Raw genomic sequence first — 21,138 nt, forward strand, 5'->3', positions numbered from 1 at the left:
CAAATTCAGCAGGTATCAATAATTCAAATGATCTCACATAGGTAATAATCATTAAAAGAAACAGCTAGTGCAGACGTCATTTATGTAGGAGAATAAAATGCCCAATTACAGGAAATACTTACAATTTAACAATCAATAGTGAAGGTTGTAAAGTCAGATCACAACAGTGATATTGGCGATTATTCACAAGAAGAGGACTGCTTTTTTGGTGTTTAAGAATGTATTTTCCTTGCTTTCCTTAGAACAAGTTGTTCTAAGTCACCATATTTTGGTTCTTGTTCAGCTTAGTGGGCTTTGCATCATTTTACTTACCAAATGATGCACATCTGACTTGACTTTTAGTGACTTTATGATGTTGACTTGTATTTAACTGATTATGTACAACTTGTTGCTATTTGATCTGTAACTTAATGTAAGGCATGCATAAATACCCGAGTCCTGCTGAGTGTTACTGTATATGGGGGCTATCCTTATTTCACATTTACTGTGATTGAACTTCTTTTCACCTTCTGTCATTCTAGCTTTGTATGTCTTTAAACTTGTGCTACTAAAAATGTGATTTCAAATTTTGTTTACCCATATTTTGGATGAATTTGTACACTGTTTCCTTTTTATTTGTATGGTGTGTTCTATGTTTTTAGTGAACCTTCGTGAACTGCATTTTTCGTTTCCAAGCTTACTGTTACTATATTTTAACCTTGGTTTTCTGCTTCTTGCAACCCACGCATAACTTGGCTAGGTGATGAACTGCTTGCCTGAGCATATAGTGGATGATTTTGCATAACACATATGATTTATCAAATTCCTACTGGCTATATCATAGTAGCAGGTGTTGTCAAACTCTATGAAAACTGACCTTGAGATTGCCTTTTCATTGTTGAGCTGAATACATGGTGTTTTGCAGAATACATTCCTTCTGGCCACATTCAGAATGATCCACACGTGTTGTCTGCAAAGCTTCATATCATTCATCTAAAGTAACATTTACTCTTCTACATAAATGTTGTAATCTGCCATTAGAAGTTCAGCCAGCAGTATATTATTATGTGAATTGCTTGGTGTAGTCTTTACTTGAGAAAGTTGTCCAGTGGACTATTAGCCTTAAGTCATGTTTAGAACGAATGCATCTTTCCCATTACATCGCTACAGTATTATCAATCTGATATCTGTTTGCAGGATGCCAGAATACAGCTGCCATTAAAAAGGTCTGTTTTTTGTCAGGACACTCCTACCTTACCAGATGATCTGCAGACATGAAGGTGGCTTAATTGTGCAAACTAATAAGAAATGTGAAGCAAAAAATGTTTGATATGAAAGCATTATCATAATGCTGATTTGGGACTTCCCCTTGCTTTCAATGTGTTTTTTTTTTGTTTTTTTTTGCTTTCTCTGAACACTAAATTAGTTATCTAGCATTTCCAGCTTCTATAGACAAAACAGGGACCATAAACTTAGCACACCGCAGTACGCAAAGTACACTTTTCTGCTGCAATCATCATGTTTCCCCAATTCTAGAGCCATTGCGGCCCCTAGGGAAGCAAATCTGCTGCAAATACTTCCAGCACAAGTACGCTGCAGCTACTGCCTGGTTCAGAGGGTAACCCTGGGGCTACCATCACCTCCAAATCAGGTGGTAACTCCAGGGTTCCCCTGTGTCAGTAGCCTCAAGTTGCTCATTTCAAAATGGGAGTTAGGGAAGAACAGAGCAGCTCTGAGCACTTCCACTATGTGGAAGTCCTAAAGAGTGCCCTTTGACACTGCAACTGCATTATTAGACATACAGGTAAATAAGCCCTTATGTGTTTTAAAGTTACTGGGTTTGGATGTTTTTCCTCTACTTTTTAGCTTTTATCCAACTTCTTTACAAAGTTAAGACACATAAGGCAGCAATTTGTGATTTCTGCCTTTCTCTCAAGGTGAAGTGCTGGCAGTTGTAGTATCTCACTATATAGTAGCAAATGTGATACATACAAACTCAGAAGATGACAAATTAAGTTGGGAAAACCTGTTTTATACTGTGAAAACAAGATTGTTATATTCCTGTTAGTTGAATGCCTCTAAAGATGTCTTTTCTTGAGACCTTTCAGGGGTATGTCATCTTCCGAGCACTGTTTTTAGTTCAAAGTTTTTTGAACAGTACACCTGAAATATATATATATATATATATATATATATATATATACACAAGTTACGGCAGCACTCGCCTCCAAAAATAATATATAAAGTGTACTGGTGCACTGCCTCAGAAAGAGAATTCCATTTACTCCTTCACATACAAAAAACAACAAGAAAAGGCGGCACTCAAAAGTTTTTTTCAAAAAGTGCAAATATATATATATATTTTTTTTTAATTTTAAATTGGATTTGCTTAATTTTCCTCCATTTGGGACCAAATGTCACAATAATTTATTAAAGGGGTGGTTAACCATTAAGTTAACTTTTATTTTGTTATACACTGGCCTATTTTCAGCAATTTTGCAATTGGTCTTCATTATTTATTCTTTATTGTTTTAGGGTTATTTGCCTTTCTCTTCCACCTCTTTCCAGCTTTCAAATGAGGGTCCCTTACCCCAGCACACAAAATCTATTGCTTTGTAAGGCTACAATTTTATTGTTATCGTTACTTTTTATTATCTACCTATTTAGTCTCTCTACAATACTTATTCCAGTCTCTTATTTAAACCATTGGCTGGTTGCTAGGGAAAATAAGCTAAAATTTGCAACTTAATTCCAGCCTTTTTCTCTTTTGCTCTTTTAAGCAACACCCTTATTGAGTGCTAAGTCCTAATGAACTTCTGTACGGATACAATGTGGAGTCTTTGTTCAACACACCTGCAAATTATATTGCATATGAATATGTTTTGAGAATTTCTAATGTAAACCCTGATTTTATGGAGAAAAAAACAAGCAATGTTTAAGGGAAAGTTTAGTTAGCCATCTTGTGGTTTGATTCTCCATTTGTGCCTTCCTGGTTTTCCTAGGTGTTAGTCCAGGCATTTAGAGTCTTGAAATTTACCACATTTATACATAAAGGTGAATTACTATTTTAATGCTTTTCCCAAAAGAAAAATGGAAATATTTGACTTCTATGTTTTTTTCCGAATTTACTTAGCTAACACCTCACGCTTTGCAGTACAGTGTTGCCTTTGTTCCTGATTTTCCATTTATTGCTGTTGAATCTTGCCATCTTAGCCATTAGATGTGCAGTACAAGGGATGCATGATTGGGAACTGGTTTATGTCATGTCAAATTTAAGTTATTGCCTCATGCCTGATATTAACTGAAAACCTGTAATGCCAGGTAATATACACAGAATATGTATGTCTCTTTGTTATAGGGGTTGTTTCTCTTTAAATTAAATGTTTGTTTTCATTATGATAAATTGCTTCAAAATCTATTAGGATTTCATTACCTGGAAGGAAAATACATTTGAGAGCCTTTAGCTGGCATGAAATACAAGCAGTGGAATGTTGCCTGCTGAATAGCAATAGTGTATGAATAGAGAGCACGTTACATTGTTTATAGTACAGCTCAAAGCCAGATATCTTTACTGACAGGGACATGTTTCCTGTCATTAGTATGTATCGCAGAGAGCCACATTTAAAACTTGTTATTTTTATGTTTTATTATTGAAAATTATTTTTAAAAATTAGAATTATTTTGTTATAATGAACTCTGTAGTAGATAGCCTTCCCATAATTTGGAGCTTTCTGTATAATAGGTTTCCAGATAAGAGACTACATACCTGTATTCAAACACTTCACACTAATTTATAATATGATATAATATTTTTTGCTCACTGTGTTAGTGTTGAGTAGATGAGTAGGTCTACCCAAATCATTCAGGAGCTTTAGCTCATTTAGCTTATTACTGGATGAGACTGGTTTGGGTTTTAAATATAACTTGTATGTGGGTTAAAATGGTTTATGGCTCCATGCTGCACACCATATAAAACCCTGTAAAAATTACCCTTATCCCAGCCTTTTAACTTTTTGATCTGTCCTTGACCTACCTTCTTTGACCAAAAAAAAAGGGGCACAAGACCTTCCATCCAGTATACCAAGAAGAAAGATGCATGTATCCACTTGCAGTTCAAAAAGGCATGTGTTTATTTCACGCATGGTGTGAAGTTGTGCCATGCTGAACAATATAAAAATAACCAAACACCGTTTTGAATTGCAAGTGCATATATCCACCCTCTTTGACATCACTGGCAGCTTCAGTTTGGGTTCAAGTTAGAAAAATGGCTACATACTGTGTGTTGGTCCTAGCATACATTATGGGAGGGTTAAGGTATATTTCTGATGACCCACTTACTAATCAGTTACAGGAGACAGATAGTAGACAGGCACCTGCTCTGTGAACACTTTCAACTTTTGAACTGTACTGTTCAGTGTCAAGTTCTAAAATTCATTTTAACAACATGTTTTTCATGGGATGTTTTTCAAGGGACCTTAGGTGAGTTTGAAGCTGTCATAGTATGTATTGTGCTGTGGTCTCTGAAGGAATGAACGTATTAGTTTGTGTTTCAATATCAACCTGTTGGTTCTGTAACAATGTGTTTTGGATTTCCCAGTGGCTAGCACTATTAAGGCTGTTCATGAACCGATTCTATTTTTTAAAGAGAAAGCTTGCACCTGATATTTCTTTTTTCTGTGTGTTGGCAGTTTAACAACATCTTGTACAGAATCCTCCTTGTAAATTCATTGTGCTGTAATGGAGCCAGGACAGTCAATAAATCTAACTTTGAGCTTTTTTTTCCAAGCCAGGTATTAAAATATTCTTATGTCTTGGAAGCAAAAAGGTAAATGCGTGGCCAAACATACATTTAGGAACACATTCTATAAGACGCGATATTCACAAAATCCAGATGATCTATCTGTGTGGTTTGAGACTTTTTCACAGCCAGCTTATTGAATTTCATACCTTCAGTCATATATAAACTGTAATGTCGAGATGTTTCTTTCCTGTATCAAATGGCATCCAAATAAGCATTTGAAATAAAAGTGAACGGAGAATTAGATAAAAGTTAAAATATTTAATTTATAAAGTAGCCTAAATAAGAGTGGATCAAGATTTACATTTTTTCTTTTTTCGGTCTCACTGGCCAGTGTAACTTTTTTGTAGTTTTTTCCCCCTTACTTTGTTTCTTTTTGTAAAGTGCTGTGTTTATATAGGCATCTCAATATACTGGAGTGATAATATATGGATTCAAAAATATAAGTGAGTGATTCTGCCATACAGTATATCATTGCGCGTCATCTCAATACAACAGTCACCAATTCACTTTATATTTGAACTTGCATATTATCAGGTGGCATCCGGATAATTAAGTCTTATTAATATGTGGCTAAGGCCAAACTATATTAAGAACTGTGATTGGTCTTGAGTCTTGTAGTCTATTTCAATGCGATGGCATACTTGTAACATGGGTTTCCAGGGTTGTTACCTTTTCTTTCCAAGACCAGTGTAGGCCTTTACTGAGAACCGTTGCATGACCACTATAGAATTCCTTAAACCAGAACTCACTTTATTGCAGGCTTCTCAGAATGCAGAACAGGACAGACTGGAGTAAACCAACCAGGAAACTTCTCTATACATTTCATACGTAAGACACTTGCACACTTCTTACATATATGTTCCCTGAAGCCTCCAGGGCCCCTGTCTCCTTACAGTGCCCATGCTTCACACAGTGTGCCTTCTCTAAAGCCACCAGGATCTCTGTCTCCTACAGTGCCCAAGCTTCATTCAGCTATCTGTCTACAACTCTTCTCCAAGGCCACTACCCTAATCCCACACACTCACAATCCCCATCTGGTGTATAATTACCACTGGGGTACCCCAAACACTGACTCCTCAAGCTGTCTTTACTAGCTAGACCATCTAGTTCTTACTTCTAAAACAAGCTAGCTTCACCTTCTACCTCTCTATCTACTCTAGCAAGGCTTTTCGTATCCACCTGGAACTTAGTTTTGTCTGCTTGTCTGCTACTCTTATCAGGCCAAAAGACGAAAGTCTTATATAGGCTTTCAGGTGGATCTGGTGCCACCTGCTTGCTGTCCTTGCATAGATCATAATATGCTAACTTAATGCTTGTATTGCGCATAGTGAAAGTGAGGGGCCTATCCTATATTATCTTTGTCTTTGTTTTTTAACCTGCTGGGTTTTTTTTTGTTTTTTTTTTAATCAGGACATAACCAAATATTGTCATTAAGCAATATTGTACTTAGATTTTTTTTAATGCTGGCTTTAATGTTGGGAAATATGGCTATTTATATGCCAACTGGTTTTCTGTTTTTAAATAAATCTAAGAGATAAATTGTACATATCACAGCTAAATATGCACCTTGTGGTCCATCTACCTCCAATATTGCTTTATTGTTTGTAAATAGGGCATCTTATGTCAACTGGCCTGTCTTCTTCAATTGAAACTAATAGATAAAAACATACATAACTATGGACGGTTAAATCTGTACTGGTGGTTCATCTACCCAAAACATGACATAATGCCTATCTGATTGTGGGATGGTCCAATTTATTCTTTTTAAATTAAAACAAGTTGTCCATATTGGGTTACACAGAAAAAAGTTTGGTCTGTTTTTTGGAGCCTATCCCTGGGCACACACAGCTCTGTCCTATCCAAAATCTGACCAGCGTGGCCATATACAATACACACCATACCATACACACCTAGGGGCCGATTCATTTAAGTACGAATTTGCGACAATTTGCATTAAATACGAAAATTTCTGATCTGATGTGCTTTAATTTTGCAAAAAGTCACGTTGTGCTTGTACGAACATATTGTGGTACGATCTGGAAGTTATGAAATTTTTGTATCCAAGCGATCATAAACAACGTAAAAACCTTTTTGGCTTTGAACCTTCAGTGCATGTTTTTGGAAGCCTCCCATCGGACTCAATGGCACTCTGCAGCTCCAACCTGGCCAAAAGAAAGTCATGACACCGAAGCTTGAATGAATTCTGAAACTTTCAGACTCGTTGCGACAAATACAATTTTGTAGCACAAATTCGTGTAAAGTATGAAAAGGTTGCGGAAATTAACAAAAAAAGTTGCGGAAAATGCGCACAGTTCTAAAAGTTAGAAAAAATATGATTTTTCTATTCGTAACTAATCGTACATTGATAAATGGGCCCCCTAGGGTGTGCTCCTAATTCCAAAATTCTGTTAAAGCCATTGTATGTATGCATATCAATGTTTTTGAGGGTTTGACCTATATTTACATAATAAATACAGCTATTATTTCAGATCTTTGTTAAACTAAGGCTGAGCTAATGGATAACTAACTGTGTTGCACTGTTTTACATGCTTCTGTTTTTAGTTTCAAAAATAAGTTAATTTGAGCAATCAATTTTTTTACTATTTAATGGCATATTTTTTATATCAAAACTTTTTTTGTAGTTGCACATTTTTTCAGTTTGTGCCTATTTAAAGGGGACCTGCCACCCTAAGAAATAATTGCAGATTGTTTTCAATTGTGTTTGTCAAGCAAAAAAAACTTAACTTGCGCCATATAAATTAGTTAAATCTTATTTTCTTCAGCCTTGGAATTCACAGTTGCAGTAAGCAGGCAGGCGCCATTTTGTGGACACTGTTATTAAGGCAAGCTTTGCATCCAGCCAAAATCTTATTTCTGTGCCAGTATGGGGGAACCTGATGCCCATATCTATGCACTGGTTACAAAATTAGATTGTGAGGAGGGAGAGGGAATGTGAGGAGTGCAGCAACATATAAGAAGTTCTGAATTGAAAGTGAAAATAACTGCCAGCCCCACCTCTATGCCCAAGGCATAGAGGCGTGGCAGGCAATATATGATTGACAGTTGGGATTTTTTAATGGGCTTTTATAATGGGTATGGATGTGTTAATAAAAAAATGAGTTTGGGGTACATATTTATTTTGAAATGGGCTTTTATTATACAGCTTTTTATGCCTGGGTGACAGGTCCACTTTAATTCCTTCCATCACTGATTGTGATGAGTGATGGTTAGTTGTCCTTATCTCAGTCCTGTTTTTTTTTGTTTTACAATCATGCAAGTGCTGGTAAAGGGATTCTATAATTACCATATGCAGTAATTGTCATTTTAAAGTTATGTAATAATGCATACACTGTTTAATAGTATTATGTGTTTATTCGTATTGTAGATCTGTTTTTATCGTAGCCACAGGGAGAGGCTGGCTTATAAATGCCTCTTATTGCTGATCTGCCTGCACCTGGCTCATTTAGAAACAGAGACTGTAGCAAAGCTTATGAGACCCTATAAATTCAGCCAACTACAAAAGCCTCCTGTGTCTAAGCTGAGAAGTACACAGACCAAGGTTCTAAACCAGCCAACAATGAGGAGACACAGCTTAGCTTATTAGCTCTGAAGGCCTACATGTGAGCTTTTCTATATAAGATGTCAGTTTCTTCAACTCAGATGACTGGAATGTATTCTCTTAGTGGTGCCAACCAGAGAGTACACTTACACTTTACACTCAAAAGTGGGGTTGCATAGATGCATGTGGCACCATTTGCGTCCTGCCCTCAGGAAAACATATCCCAGAAGGGACAGCTGTATGCAGTGGTCATAACTTGGGCTGATCCCTCAGGACACAGATGATATCACGCTTTGGGTCTGTGCAGCTGCAGAAACAGATATCAGTGTGGTCCTTAGCCAGCTATATTTTCCTCCTGGCATAATAAATGTCTGCATTGCCGAAGTATAGATAGATAGCGGCTAAAACAGAAGTTGGGAGGTGTGGCAAAAGGGTATTTTTCATGGAGTCATTACACATTTAATTCATTTGGAATGTTATTTTTTAATCTTATTTTCATATCAATACTGTGTATTCTGTTTGTTATGATTTTAGCGAACCTAAAGGCAATGGCACATGGGATGCTTTTAAGCATTTTGTCACCCCACATTTTGTATCTATGAGTTACACAATTTTGCATGTTTTGTCCCCTGTTTTGGGCAAAAACATCTTAAAATCACCCTATGTGCCTTTTCTCTTAATGAGGGGACACAACAAATGTAGGATCAATAAATGTAAGTTATAACCTACTCTAATGACTGCTTTTTCTGTTTAGAAGTTCCTGAATTATCCAGCATTTTTTCTAATCAACAATTGGTGAATATTGAAGCTTTTGTGGAGGCATCTCACAGTCATTCACTTGTGAATATGGGAATATGCACCTCTGTGGATGAACTGCTTGAAGCTCTTGCTGTCCATAAAGCAGGAAGTCCTGGTAAATGTACTCTTCCTTCAGAGTAATTTCATAGATGCTTTTTGTAATTCATGTACAGTTATTATGTAGTGTACAGTTCATATTGAACCTAATATGTTGTCTTGTATGCAGTATTTCTAAAGAATATCTGGACAAACGTGCAATGATTTTGTGTAATTAGCCTTTATTTAAAGAGCAGCAACATATTATTTAGTGCTTTACAGAGATTATACATCATTCACTTAATTCTGTGACCTATTACAGTGCATTGTGTGAGTCTAGACTCCATTTTGTAGCCCATGCTGTGGAAGAAGCACACCGCATCCATCTTCTCCCCTATGATAGCATCGCTGGTAAGCATTATGGACATAATGCACTGAGCCACACTAAAGTTGCCAGCACCTCAGAGACACTGTTGCATATAATTTTTGCCAGCATTGCTGTTGCAATGTTGCAGCTGTTTTTCTGTGTTACTATATTTTGCAATATACTATATTGTGTTTATTTCATTTACATTACAGTTTCTCCTTTTTCCACAAACATCCAGTAAAGTTCAACAGATTTCATTCTAGGTCTTTTTTTTTTTTTGTTTTATTGGAGTGTGGGAAGGTTAGCTGTACATCAAGCTACATACTACCTCAGGGTAATGCGTGGTGAGGACAGAACAGTTTGCACTTTTAAAGGAGAAGGAAAGGCTAATAAAGAGTTAATCGCAAGCTGCTGACATACTTTCAGTTCTCTCAATAGTGTCCTTAAGTCTCCCCATATTTCTCCCGTTCAGATGATCAGAAGCCTCATAGGGAAAAAAAAATGCTTATCTCTGTAAAGAATGCCTTGCTCCTGCACCAAGACCGGTGTACATGCTCAGTTTGTAAAACTATTAGGAAGCTTCCTGCTGATTGGCTCAGATGATACATTCCTAAGGGGGGGAGGGACTTCTTAGCATTCTTGAGGGGGGGCAGGAGAGAGGAGAGAGCTACACAGACACTGCTGGCACAGGAAAACAAACACAAGAAATCCTGTTTCTTTTGAAAGAGAACTCAGTGCAGCATTTCTGTAAGCGCCTCTGGCTGTATTTACATAGACCTTTCTGATAAAGCTTACTTTAGTTTTTACCTTTCTTTCTCCTTTAAACCATAGATATGTTAGTAGAAATCAGAGTAATGTAAAATGTCCTTTCATCTGTTGAGAATGTCTAGTGTGGAAGTGCACAGAGTTGTTCCACAGGACCCATATTTATAATTGAGACACATAGCACAGGTATGACTATATTTTCCCTTTATCTACTGATGACTTGAAACAATAGTAGGGGACTTGTAAATAAAGAGCTTTTGTCTATTTCTAAACAGAAATATATTTTTCTGTATGATCACCAAACACTTCTGACTGGAATCTGACTGAACCATTATTCTCAACAAGCAGAACAGTTGGTCTGTAGACTCAGGGAGACCCACTACTATGTCAACTTAGGTGTGCTTCTAATATTTATGATTTTAGCAAGTAACTTAATTTACCTGTCTCAGGGTTGTGATTGTAAGCTCTCATTGTGCAATTATTCTGCACAACAATGTTTCATTTATAGAAAGATACACTTGCAAGGTCTGAGGACTTTCCACATACACAGATACTGTAAAGTTCAAGCATAATGAAAAGAGGCCCTTAATGCTTTTCTTAGTAGTAGGGCAGTTGATCGTTGATGTCAGAGATGTTGCTGCTGCAGAACTTTTGTCGGCACTTACTTCTATAACTGCAGTGACTACATGGAATCTTGTCTGCTGTCTCGCCCTTTAATTTCCTCTTAAGGATTCAATTGCCAAACTAGCTTCATGGAGTTCCAAGTTGTACCTATTTTATTTGCACTACACATTAGGTAATTTGAACTCCTGAACTTTACTTACTTAAATGTGATAATCTATAATGTGTTTGTCCCAAAAACCCATAAAAGGAGTGAAAATTTACAGTTGTGTTTTTATTTTAGTTTGTTTTTTCCCTGTGGTTTTTTTAAACCCTATTCATATAACCTTTATTGAGCCCTAATAATAATTCCTTGAACAAAGGAGTGTACAGGTTATTGTGCCGTTTTTACACATTTTTATGGCTTTATGGTTGAATTGCGCTGTCTGGTTTGGGGTGTTGAAGACTTTTTACTTGGTATTTTAAAATTTAATATCAAATAATCAGTTGAACTTGTCTAGCTCAGTAGATTTAATATATGACAAATTTAAGCATAGAAAGCTTCTTGCAGTTTTTCATATAAAGGCCATTTCACCACCCCAATATGTCATAACAATAAACTAATAGTAATAGAAATTAAACATATTCATAAATGACTTAATGTTTCTAGCTAACTTGGCACTGGAATATTTAAAATTAAATGACAGAACGTCAGATGCAGAGAAGTAAAGGTGAAATGTTAGGCTCCCTATGTCTTATGTACTTAAATGCAGGTAGAAAGCAATTTTAACAAAACAGATGCTAATGTATGTGCATATCAGTGCAACACACTCATGTTGCGTTTGCCTATAATACCTCTGGAATTATGGGGGAAACAGCTGTTTAATTGATAATTTTGCACATAGCACTGTGAATAAATTAGACTTTACTTTGTTGAAGGTAGGCTTTGCATAAGGTATATTTGACTGCTATTTTTATAAAACAATGGTGATCCAAACCTTTGACTTTTTTTTCTGGGTTCAAGATACATATATATATATATAAAGCAAACTATTTTTTGACATCACGTTATTCATTTCTATGTAACGTGCCTTAGTACATGTACTAGTGGTCTGCTTAAACAGAGAGATATTGTGAGACATTGTGAAATATCTACATAAAGTGAATGGTTTAACTCTTGTATACCCTAAGAAAAATAAAATAGGCACAAAAACTCATAAACAGGAATATAGCAATGAACGTATCCATAACAGAAGTAATAAAGGAGAGGAAATCGCCTAAAGACTTCAAAGACAGTTTCAAACAGCCAGCAAATAATATACTGCCATGTGCTTTCTTACTGGGGCATTTGATAATCTAATCACCCCAGGCAGATGGAGACCAGAAACTTCAGTGTGTTCATTTTTTATGTTTAAAGCAATTACAGGCCTGAATACTGTAAGTAATAATAGCAGCAGCATTAAAAGGTATGTGTGCGGCAATGTGGGACTGCAACAGGCTAAATAACCTGGTTCCTCATGTTATGAAATAAAAAACAGGACAAAAAACGATGTAATTTTTTTTCTTATGCAGGGGAACAAGTTCGTGTATTTACACTATATATCTATATCTATCTATCTATCTATCTATCTATAGATATATCTTTGTAAGTAGTGACAGCACTCACAGGAATTTTTACACAAGGTAATAAAGTGTAATGTGAGAAATTGAGGTTTATTTAGTCCAATGTTTCAGTTCCTAAGAGGAACTTTCATCAGGGACACCAACACTGAGTCTATACAAACGCTTACAAACACTTAAAGGTTTTGTGAAATGAGAAAAACAATATTTATTGAAGAATTTACATTTCGGTCTGTGTATAGACAATTTTTTATCTAGGGGACAGATTTATCAAAATGTGAGTTTTAAACTTAATACAGGTACAAGATCCCTTGTCAGGAAGCCCGTTATCCAGAAAGCTCTGAATTACAGAGAGCCTGTCTCCCATAGACTCCAGTTTAATCAAATACCGTATATACTCGAATATAAGCCGATCCGAATATAAGCCGAGATACCTAATTTTACCTAAGAAAACTGGAAAAACGTATTGATCGAGTATAAGCCTAGGTTGGGAAATGCAGCAGCTACTGCTAAGTTTCAATAATCAAAATAAATACCAATAAAATTACATTAATTGAGGCATCAGTGGGGTATATGTTTTTAAATATTTATTTCAAAGAAAAACAGTAAACTAGCTCTGTAAGTGGAGAAGAGGGTCAACAAAAACAACAGGCACTGGAGGGTCTGGTTGTGGGTGGCCTAATTTGCACACAAAGGAGAGAGGGTGCTAGTCTAGAGGGACCCATGGCACCCGACTCAAGTACAGTGGCTTGCAAAAGTATTCGGCCCCCTTGAACTTTTCCACATTTTGTCACATTACAGCCACAAACATGAATCAATTTTATTGGAATTCCACGTGAAAGACCAATACAAAGTGGTGTACACGTGAGAAGTGGAATGAAAATCATACATGATTCCAAAAATTTTTTACAAATAAATAACTGCAAAGTGGGGTGTGCGTAATTATTCAGCCCCCTTTGTTCTGAGTGCAGTCAGTTGCCCATAGACATTGCCTGATGAGTGCTAATGACTAAATAGAGTGCACCTGTGTGTAATCTAATGTCAGTACAAATACAGCTGCTCTGTGACGGCCTCAGAGGTTGTCTAAGAGAATATTGGGAGCAACAACACCATGAAGTCCAAAGAACACACCAGACAGGTCCGGGATAAAGTTATTGAGAAATTTAAAGCAGGCTTAGGCTACAAAAAGATTTCCAAAGGCTTGAACATTCCACGGAGCACTGTTCAAGCGATCATTCAGAAATGGAAGGAGTATGGCACAACTGTAAACCTACCAAGACAAGGCCGTCCACCTAAACTCACAGGCCGAACAAGGAGAGCGCTGATCAGAAATGCAGTCAAGAGGCCCATGGTGACTCTGGACGAGCTGCAGAGATCTACAGCTCAGGTGGGGGAATCTCTCCATAGGACAACTATTAGTCGTGCACTGCACAAAGTTGGCCTTTATGGAAGAGTGGCAAGAAGAAAGCCATTGTTAGCAGAAAACCATAAAAAGTCCCGTTTGCAGTTTGCCACAAGCCATGTGGGGGACACAGCAAACATATGGAAGAAGGTGCTCTGTTCAGATGAGACCAAAATGGAACTTTTTGGCCAAAATGCAAAACGCTATGTGTGGCGGAAAACTAACACTGCACATCACTCTGAACACACCATCCCCACTGTCAAATATGGTGGTGGCAGCATCATGCTCTGGGGGTGCTTCTCTTCAGCAGGGACAGGGAAGCTGGTCAGAGTTGATGGGAAGATGGATGGAGCCAAATACAGGGCAATCTTGGAAGAAAACCTCTTGGAGTCTGCAAAAGACTTGAAACTGGGGCAGAGGTTCACCTTCCAGCAGGACAATGACCCTAAACATAAAGCCAGGGCAACAATGGAATGGTTTAAAACAAAACATATCCATGTGTTAGAATGGCCCAGTCAAAGTCCAGATCTAAATCCAATTGAGAATCTGTGGCAAGATCTGAAAACTGCTGTTCACAAACGCTGTCCATCTAATCTGACTGAGCTGGAGCTGTTTTGCAAAGAAGAATGGGCAAGGATTTCAGTCTCTAGATGTGCAAAGCTGGTAGAGACATACCCTAAAAGCCTAGCAGCTGTAATTGCAGCAAAAGGTGGTTCTACAAAGTATTGACTCAGGGGGCTGAATAATTACGCACACCCCACTTTGCAGTTATTTATTTGTAAAAAATGTTTGGAATCATGTATGATTTTCGTTCCACTTCTCACGTGTACACCACTTTGTATTGGTCTTTCACGTGGTATTCCAATAAAATTGATTCATGTTTGTGGCTGTAATGTGACAAAATGTGGAAAAGTTCAAGGGGGCCGAATACTTTTGCAAGCCACTGTATAAGCCGAGGGTGACTTTTTCAGCACATTTTGGGTGCTGAAAAACTAGGCTTATACACGAGTATATACAGTAATTCAGAATTTTAAAACCAATTTCCTTTTTCTCTGTAGTAAGAAAACAGTACCTTTTAATTGATCCCAGCTAAGATAGAAATAATCCTTATTATTATTAACATTTATTTATAAAGCGCCAACATATTCCGCAGCGCTTTACAATAAGTGGGTTTCATACAATGGACATACAGAGTAACGTATAAAGCAATCAATAACCGATACAAGAGTTGAAGAGGGCCCTGCCCAAAAGAGCTTACAGTCTACAAATTATTGGATGTAAAACAATCCTATTTGGTTTAATTTATGTTTTATTAATTTTTTAGTAGACTTAAGGTATGGAGATCCAAATTACAGAAAGACCCCTTATCCAGAATACCCTTGGTCCCGAGCATTCTGGATAATGGGTCCTATACCTGTACTTAAAACTCACTCAACTTCTATTCATTCTGATGGGATTTTTAAAAGTGTATTTATCAATGGGTGAAAGTTCGCCAAATGATAAATGTCCTTCTTTAAATCCCATAGGTATGAATAGAACATGGGTGATTTTTATGTGGTAAGCTGTAAACTCACATTTTGATAAATCTGCCCCATGATTTTGAAAAAGGTCTGAACACAGGATGAAACGTTGATTCATCAATCAATATTGTTTTGCTCTTTTCACAAAACCTGTGCTAGTACATTTTTTTTCATAGTTGTTCTGGAACTACTAATCAGCACCCAGGTATTTACACATTTACACATTATTCGCACACGCACACGTATAGACAACAACAAGAAAACCTCTGCATTCAGCCATTATCAATATACACAGGGCATCAAGACATTCTGTGTATTAAGCTACCAAGAAATGCCCTCCCCTTTAAAGCGCACCTGTCACCTTATGAAATAATTCCAAATTGTTTTCTATTGTGGTTGTCAAGCAAAATAAACTTTACTTACACCATATAAATTATTTTAATCTTAGTTTCTTCAGCCTTGGAATTCACAATTGCAGCAAGCAGGCAGGGGCCATTTTGTGGACACTGTTATCAAAGCAGGCATTGCATTCTGCCAATATCTTGTTTCTGTACCAGTATGGAGGGACCTAATGCCCATGTCCATGCACTAGTTACATAATTACATGGTGCGGAGGGAGGGGGAATGTGCTGTGCAGCAACATCTAAAAAGTTCTGAATTGAAAGTGAAAGTAACTGTCTGCCACACCTCTATGCCTAAGGCATAGAGGCGGGGCAAGCAATATATGACTGACAGCTGGGATTTTTAAATGCTTTTATAATTGGTATGGATGTGGTAATAAAAAAATGATTTTGGGTTTCATGTTTAATTTGAAAAGGGCTTTCGTTATACAGCTTTTTATGTCTGGGTAACAGGTCCACTTTAAGCAAAACAGGGATTATTTGTTCATATATTGCAATATACTTCAAGCTGGCCAACTAAGTCACTTATGCAATTCATTAAGAATTCTACTGCTTCAATATACATTTAACAAAGGTACTGAGTTTTACCCCCAACGTATTTGGTTTCAAGGTTAAAACCCCCTATTGGTTGCCCCTTTCTTTGGCTCCACTGGGATTACCTGACTGTAGCTGGTAAGGGTGGGAGCTACAACTTTAACTATAGCAAAAAAAAGGAAAGTTGTGCTCAACCTCTGGGGTTCTGGCTTTGATTTCAACCAGGGGCACCATTTGCAAAGAGTCCTGAGCATTTAGGATAATGGGTCCCACACCTTTACTCCGTTTTCCTCCCACACTCCAAAAACATACATGGAGGTTAGGCTGATGAAATTAGCCCTAGTTTATGTGAATGTTAGATTGGAAGATTCACTGGGGCGGGGAGTGATGTGAATGATGTATAATCTCTGTAAAGCACGGTGGAATATGTCTGCACTATATATACTGTATGTATGTGTATATATATATATATATATATATATATATATATATAGGAACCTATAGGAGCAGGCACTTGCGTCTAGCAAAATTATAAATATATATATATATATATATATATATAACGGATTATAATAATAATCTTATATATATGTTTTATATATATACCTATTTACTAATTCTCTGCAGTAACACATACCAACTCAGTTGGGCCACCATTCTAGAAATGCGCCTATTAATTTCCCATTGGATATTGCGGGTTAGAAAAGAAGCTGCCAAGTTATGCTTTGTATAGTTTTTTTCTGATTTACATTCCATTTATCTCAGCCTTCCTCACCTATTAGTAAAGATAAAGCACTATATATACTGAGCGCCACATTTTCATCTGCATATACCTCCTGCAGGAAACTATTCTTATCTGTGTAGCAAAAGCATTGAATTCATTACAGTAACTTTTTCTAATATGTGTATTTTTAGACTTTTTTTTTTTTATTTCTATTAACCACTGTCTTTCTTTCTTGAACAGATTTAAAGACAGACCAGTTTATGAATGATAAAAAATCACATGAAGTTTTAATTATGTCACAATTAGTGCAAAGCATTGCAAACATTTGTGGAGTAAAACAGGTAATATATATGACTGTACATTACTAATTTAAAGTGGCCTATATCCATCTTGCACATTTAACTAAAATCTTTTTGTTCATAACCCAAAAATGACAGACTTCGATGGATTCGGCCGAATACCGAACTAAATCCAAATCCTAATTAGTATATGCTAATTAGGATCGGGGAGGATTAAAAAAAAAAATTATTCCCCCTTAACGTTTAACCCTTCCGGGTGCTAATTAGCGTATGCAAATTTATGCTAATTAGGATTTGATTTGTCCAAAACCGAACCCTACCCAAAAAGGCAGAATCCTGGCCGAATACAGAACCGAATCCTGATTCCATGATCCCTAAATTAAATAACCATCCCTGTAGCGGTAGTTTATATGACAGGCAAGTCTCATTTTCTGCTTGATAATTGCATCGACCTCTAAGTTTAGCTTTTCAATAGCTGCTCAGAGCCCGCTGAGTATGTGCGAGTCGTAGACACTTTTAACAGATTCCAGTATAGTGATCCCTGTGACAAAGGCCCGAATCATTACTGCTACAAAGATGGTGAACATTTAGGCTGGTGAGATAAGTTCAGAGTATAAAATTTCTAGCCATATTCAAGTCATATTTATTTTTAGGGTTTAGTTCTCCTAACACAGGTGCATGGAATTTTTCTCAACCCTCTGTGCTGCAAAATTTTCCCGTCTAACATATAAACCATTTATATACTGTATGAGAGAAGCGCCGGCTATTGAAAACCATGCTTCTTGGTTATTAAAATCGTGTTTGTTCTTTCTGCCTTTTAAAGTTAGACTAAGAAGGAATTGTAAAGCTTCAAGAGACTTTATACGGCATTGTTTGCCAAATTAGTCTATAAAACACTTTGTGGAAAAACAGATTTAATTAAAAAATATAGAGCATTGAAATCATAACATATGTTTTACACCAGTGCAGATATCCTGTGTATAACTTTTTTTCTTGTGGTTTAACATGATAAAAGAGTAATTAATTTTTCAAAACCCTTTTCCACAACCACAAAACCTTGATCTACAATGGGTGGTTTCCACTTAGTATTTTTTGTGGCATTTTATTGGCTAATTTTTATGAAATCATTATCCAGGTTTTCAATACTTCTTTCCAAATTAATTACTATACTGACACTCTCAGTTTTCACATCAGTAATGCAAACAGTGGAAACCACCAGGAGAACTTGGAAAGTGCTGCTCCAGAACAAAAACATTGACATATTATAGTTAATACAGTATTATAGTGCAGTTCTCTCAACTAGAGAGTTTGACACATTGGAAATTTTTTTCTAATGTTCATATTTTTTTATTTTCTTTCACTAACATTCCATTTTTTCATGTAAAAAGAACCCACAATTTTTTCACCATTTATTTTGCTTCAAACCACGAAAAACACAAATGTAAACATTTGCCTTCTAAAAGCTGTTGAGATCATGGAGAAGTCAGTGAGAGCTGTCCTAGGGAACATATTATTATTATTATTAACATTTATTTATAAAGCGCCAACATATTCCGCAGCACTGTACAATAAGATATTATGTGGCCTGCAAACAATCAACTTCATTATTATTTTTTTTCTATATAAACATGACAAATTTACCAAATTCAACCAAATTCAGTTCTTGTTCACTTTTTTTTCCCCATTCTCCTAGGTGATAGATTTGGGTGCTGGGAAAGGTTATTTGAGCTCATATTTATCCATGAAATATAATCTAAAGGTTTATGGGATTGATTCTTCTGATACCAATACAGATGGGGCTAACAGGCGAAACCAGAAATTGAAAAAATATTGGAAAACCTACAAAACAGATGCCAGAGAAGTTTCAAAAGCACAGGAATCTGACCAAAACAAAGACTGCTTATTGCCAAATTACAGTTGTCAGGAAGTAAATACAGACAGAGAAATTCCAAAACCCAAGTCATGTTTTCCTAAATTAGAAGAATCATCCATTTCAAATGATTTAAAAAGTATAAATGTGTCAGAATGGAAAAGGGACCAGGAAAACTATCAAAGGACTCTGCAACCTGCAGATTCAGACAGGTCCTCTCCCTTTTTGGATATCTTGCCTGCCGATGCTGTGGAAGAGCAAACATTTTCAAAAAGTGTGCACAAAAGTCTAAGTGAACAAGAGAAAGAGCAACGGAAAATGGAGAACATCAGTATTAAAGAGCAGCGTGGCTCACGTGTTTATTTGCCTCTCACCTGCAAAATCACGGTTGAAACAGAACTGAGTGAAATCATTGAGGATTTAGAGGTTATCTATCTTTTATTTGTGACTTATATACAGTATATATAAACACATTTCCTGCAGATAATCAGTGGGCATTTATGTTAAATATATATATCGCAAATGTGTCTACATCTTTCGATTGGATTTAGCGATTAGGTATACAGCACTGTACTGTGCAATGTATAAAAAAATAACTATACACAGTAGCACAGGTTACATGGGGAATGTAGTAAAGCACACTAAGGGACAGATTTATCAAAGTGTGATATTAGAGCTCACTAAGAAAAATCCACTTTCTATTCCTTCCTATGGGATTTTAAGAAGGGTATTTATAGTACAGGTATGGGTCCCTTATCTGGAAACCCGTTATCCAGAAAGATCCAAATTATGGAAAGGCCATCTCCCATAGACTCCATTATAAGCAAATAATTTTAATTTTATAAAATCATTTCCTTTTTCTCTATAATTATAAAACAGTACCTTGTACTTGATCCAAACTAAGATATAATTAATCCTTATTTGAGGCAAAACAAGTCCATGGGGTTTATTCAATATTTAAATGAGTTTTAGCAGACCAAAGTATGGAAAGATCCCTTATCTGGAAAACCCCAGTTCCCGAGCATTCTGGATAACAGGCCCCATAACTGTATAACTATTCTTCTAAAAATCATGTAGGAATGAAGTGGGTGAGTTTCTCTGTGGTGAGCTATAATTTCGCACATTGATATCTGTGCCCCTAAGCGGTAGATATGCCCAGGTGCAGTAACCCATCGCAACCAATCAATAGATAGCATTTCCCGGTCACCTGTTTAAAAGCAAACCCAGACTGAACCTGTACAAACTAAGTGGCTTTTTATTTTATAAAGGAGTAATGTTATATGCTAAAAGAGATCCGAGAAAAGGGGTAACTGCCCAATAGAGCTTGCAGGCATGTGGGTTATGTACAGTCAAATGCTGAGAGTAATAAATCCTGCTTTTTGCAGTTACTGGGGCACTGGCCAATAAATAACAAGACTGGAGCAGATACCATGCTAGTGCTGTAAGAGGTAGGATCTGAGTTTAGTCTTGAAGAGGCAGAGTTCCTTTTGGAGGATTTTAAGGATGGAATTCTAGCAGTAAGGACCAGCAAGAGATATGGGTTTAAAATGGGAGATGACAGTGGGTATGGGTGAAAAGTCTGTGGCTGAGGAAAAGCCTAGGAATACATGGATGCATACAGTGAAGACATATAGTAAGGTGTGGAGTATGAAGATCTTTAAAGGCCAGCAGAAGGATCCTGTAAGAATTTAAGCAGCAGAGTTCAAGTCTTTCTTATGATAAATAACACTAAAGTCTATATGCCCTTTTAGCTCCATCTAGTGAGATGTGCTCACATAAGGCAACATTGTCCTCTTATTCCAGTGCTGTCCAACTTCTGTGGTACCGAGGGCCGGAATTTTTCTGACCTACGTGGTGGAGGGC

The 21,138-nt window shown here is 36.7% G+C and overlaps 1 protein-coding gene across 8 annotated transcripts in view; it reads left to right on the forward strand.

Annotated features, from left to right (window-relative positions):
• Positions 1-21,138, forward strand: part of mettl25 (methyltransferase like 25) — a 129,319-nt gene that overhangs the window by 24,628 nt on the left and 83,553 nt on the right. For 6 of the 8 annotated variants that reach the window (XM_031898895.1, XM_031898896.1, XM_031898892.1 and 3 more), the window contains exons 3-5: positions 9,094-9,252; positions 17,347-17,447; positions 19,099-19,701. In XM_031898895.1, coding sequence (XP_031754755.1) covers positions 9,094-9,252; positions 17,347-17,447; positions 19,099-19,701 — 863 coding nt within the window. The remainder of the gene's footprint in view (positions 1-9,093; positions 9,253-17,346; positions 17,448-19,098; positions 19,702-21,138) is intronic. The other 2 variants (XM_031898894.1, XM_031898897.1) reach the window with 2 other exon arrangements.

Source organism: Xenopus tropicalis, chromosome 3, assembly GCF_000004195.4.
Source record: "Xenopus tropicalis strain Nigerian chromosome 3, UCB_Xtro_10.0, whole genome shotgun sequence".
NCBI lineage: Eukaryota > Metazoa > Chordata > Amphibia > Anura > Pipidae > Xenopus > Xenopus tropicalis.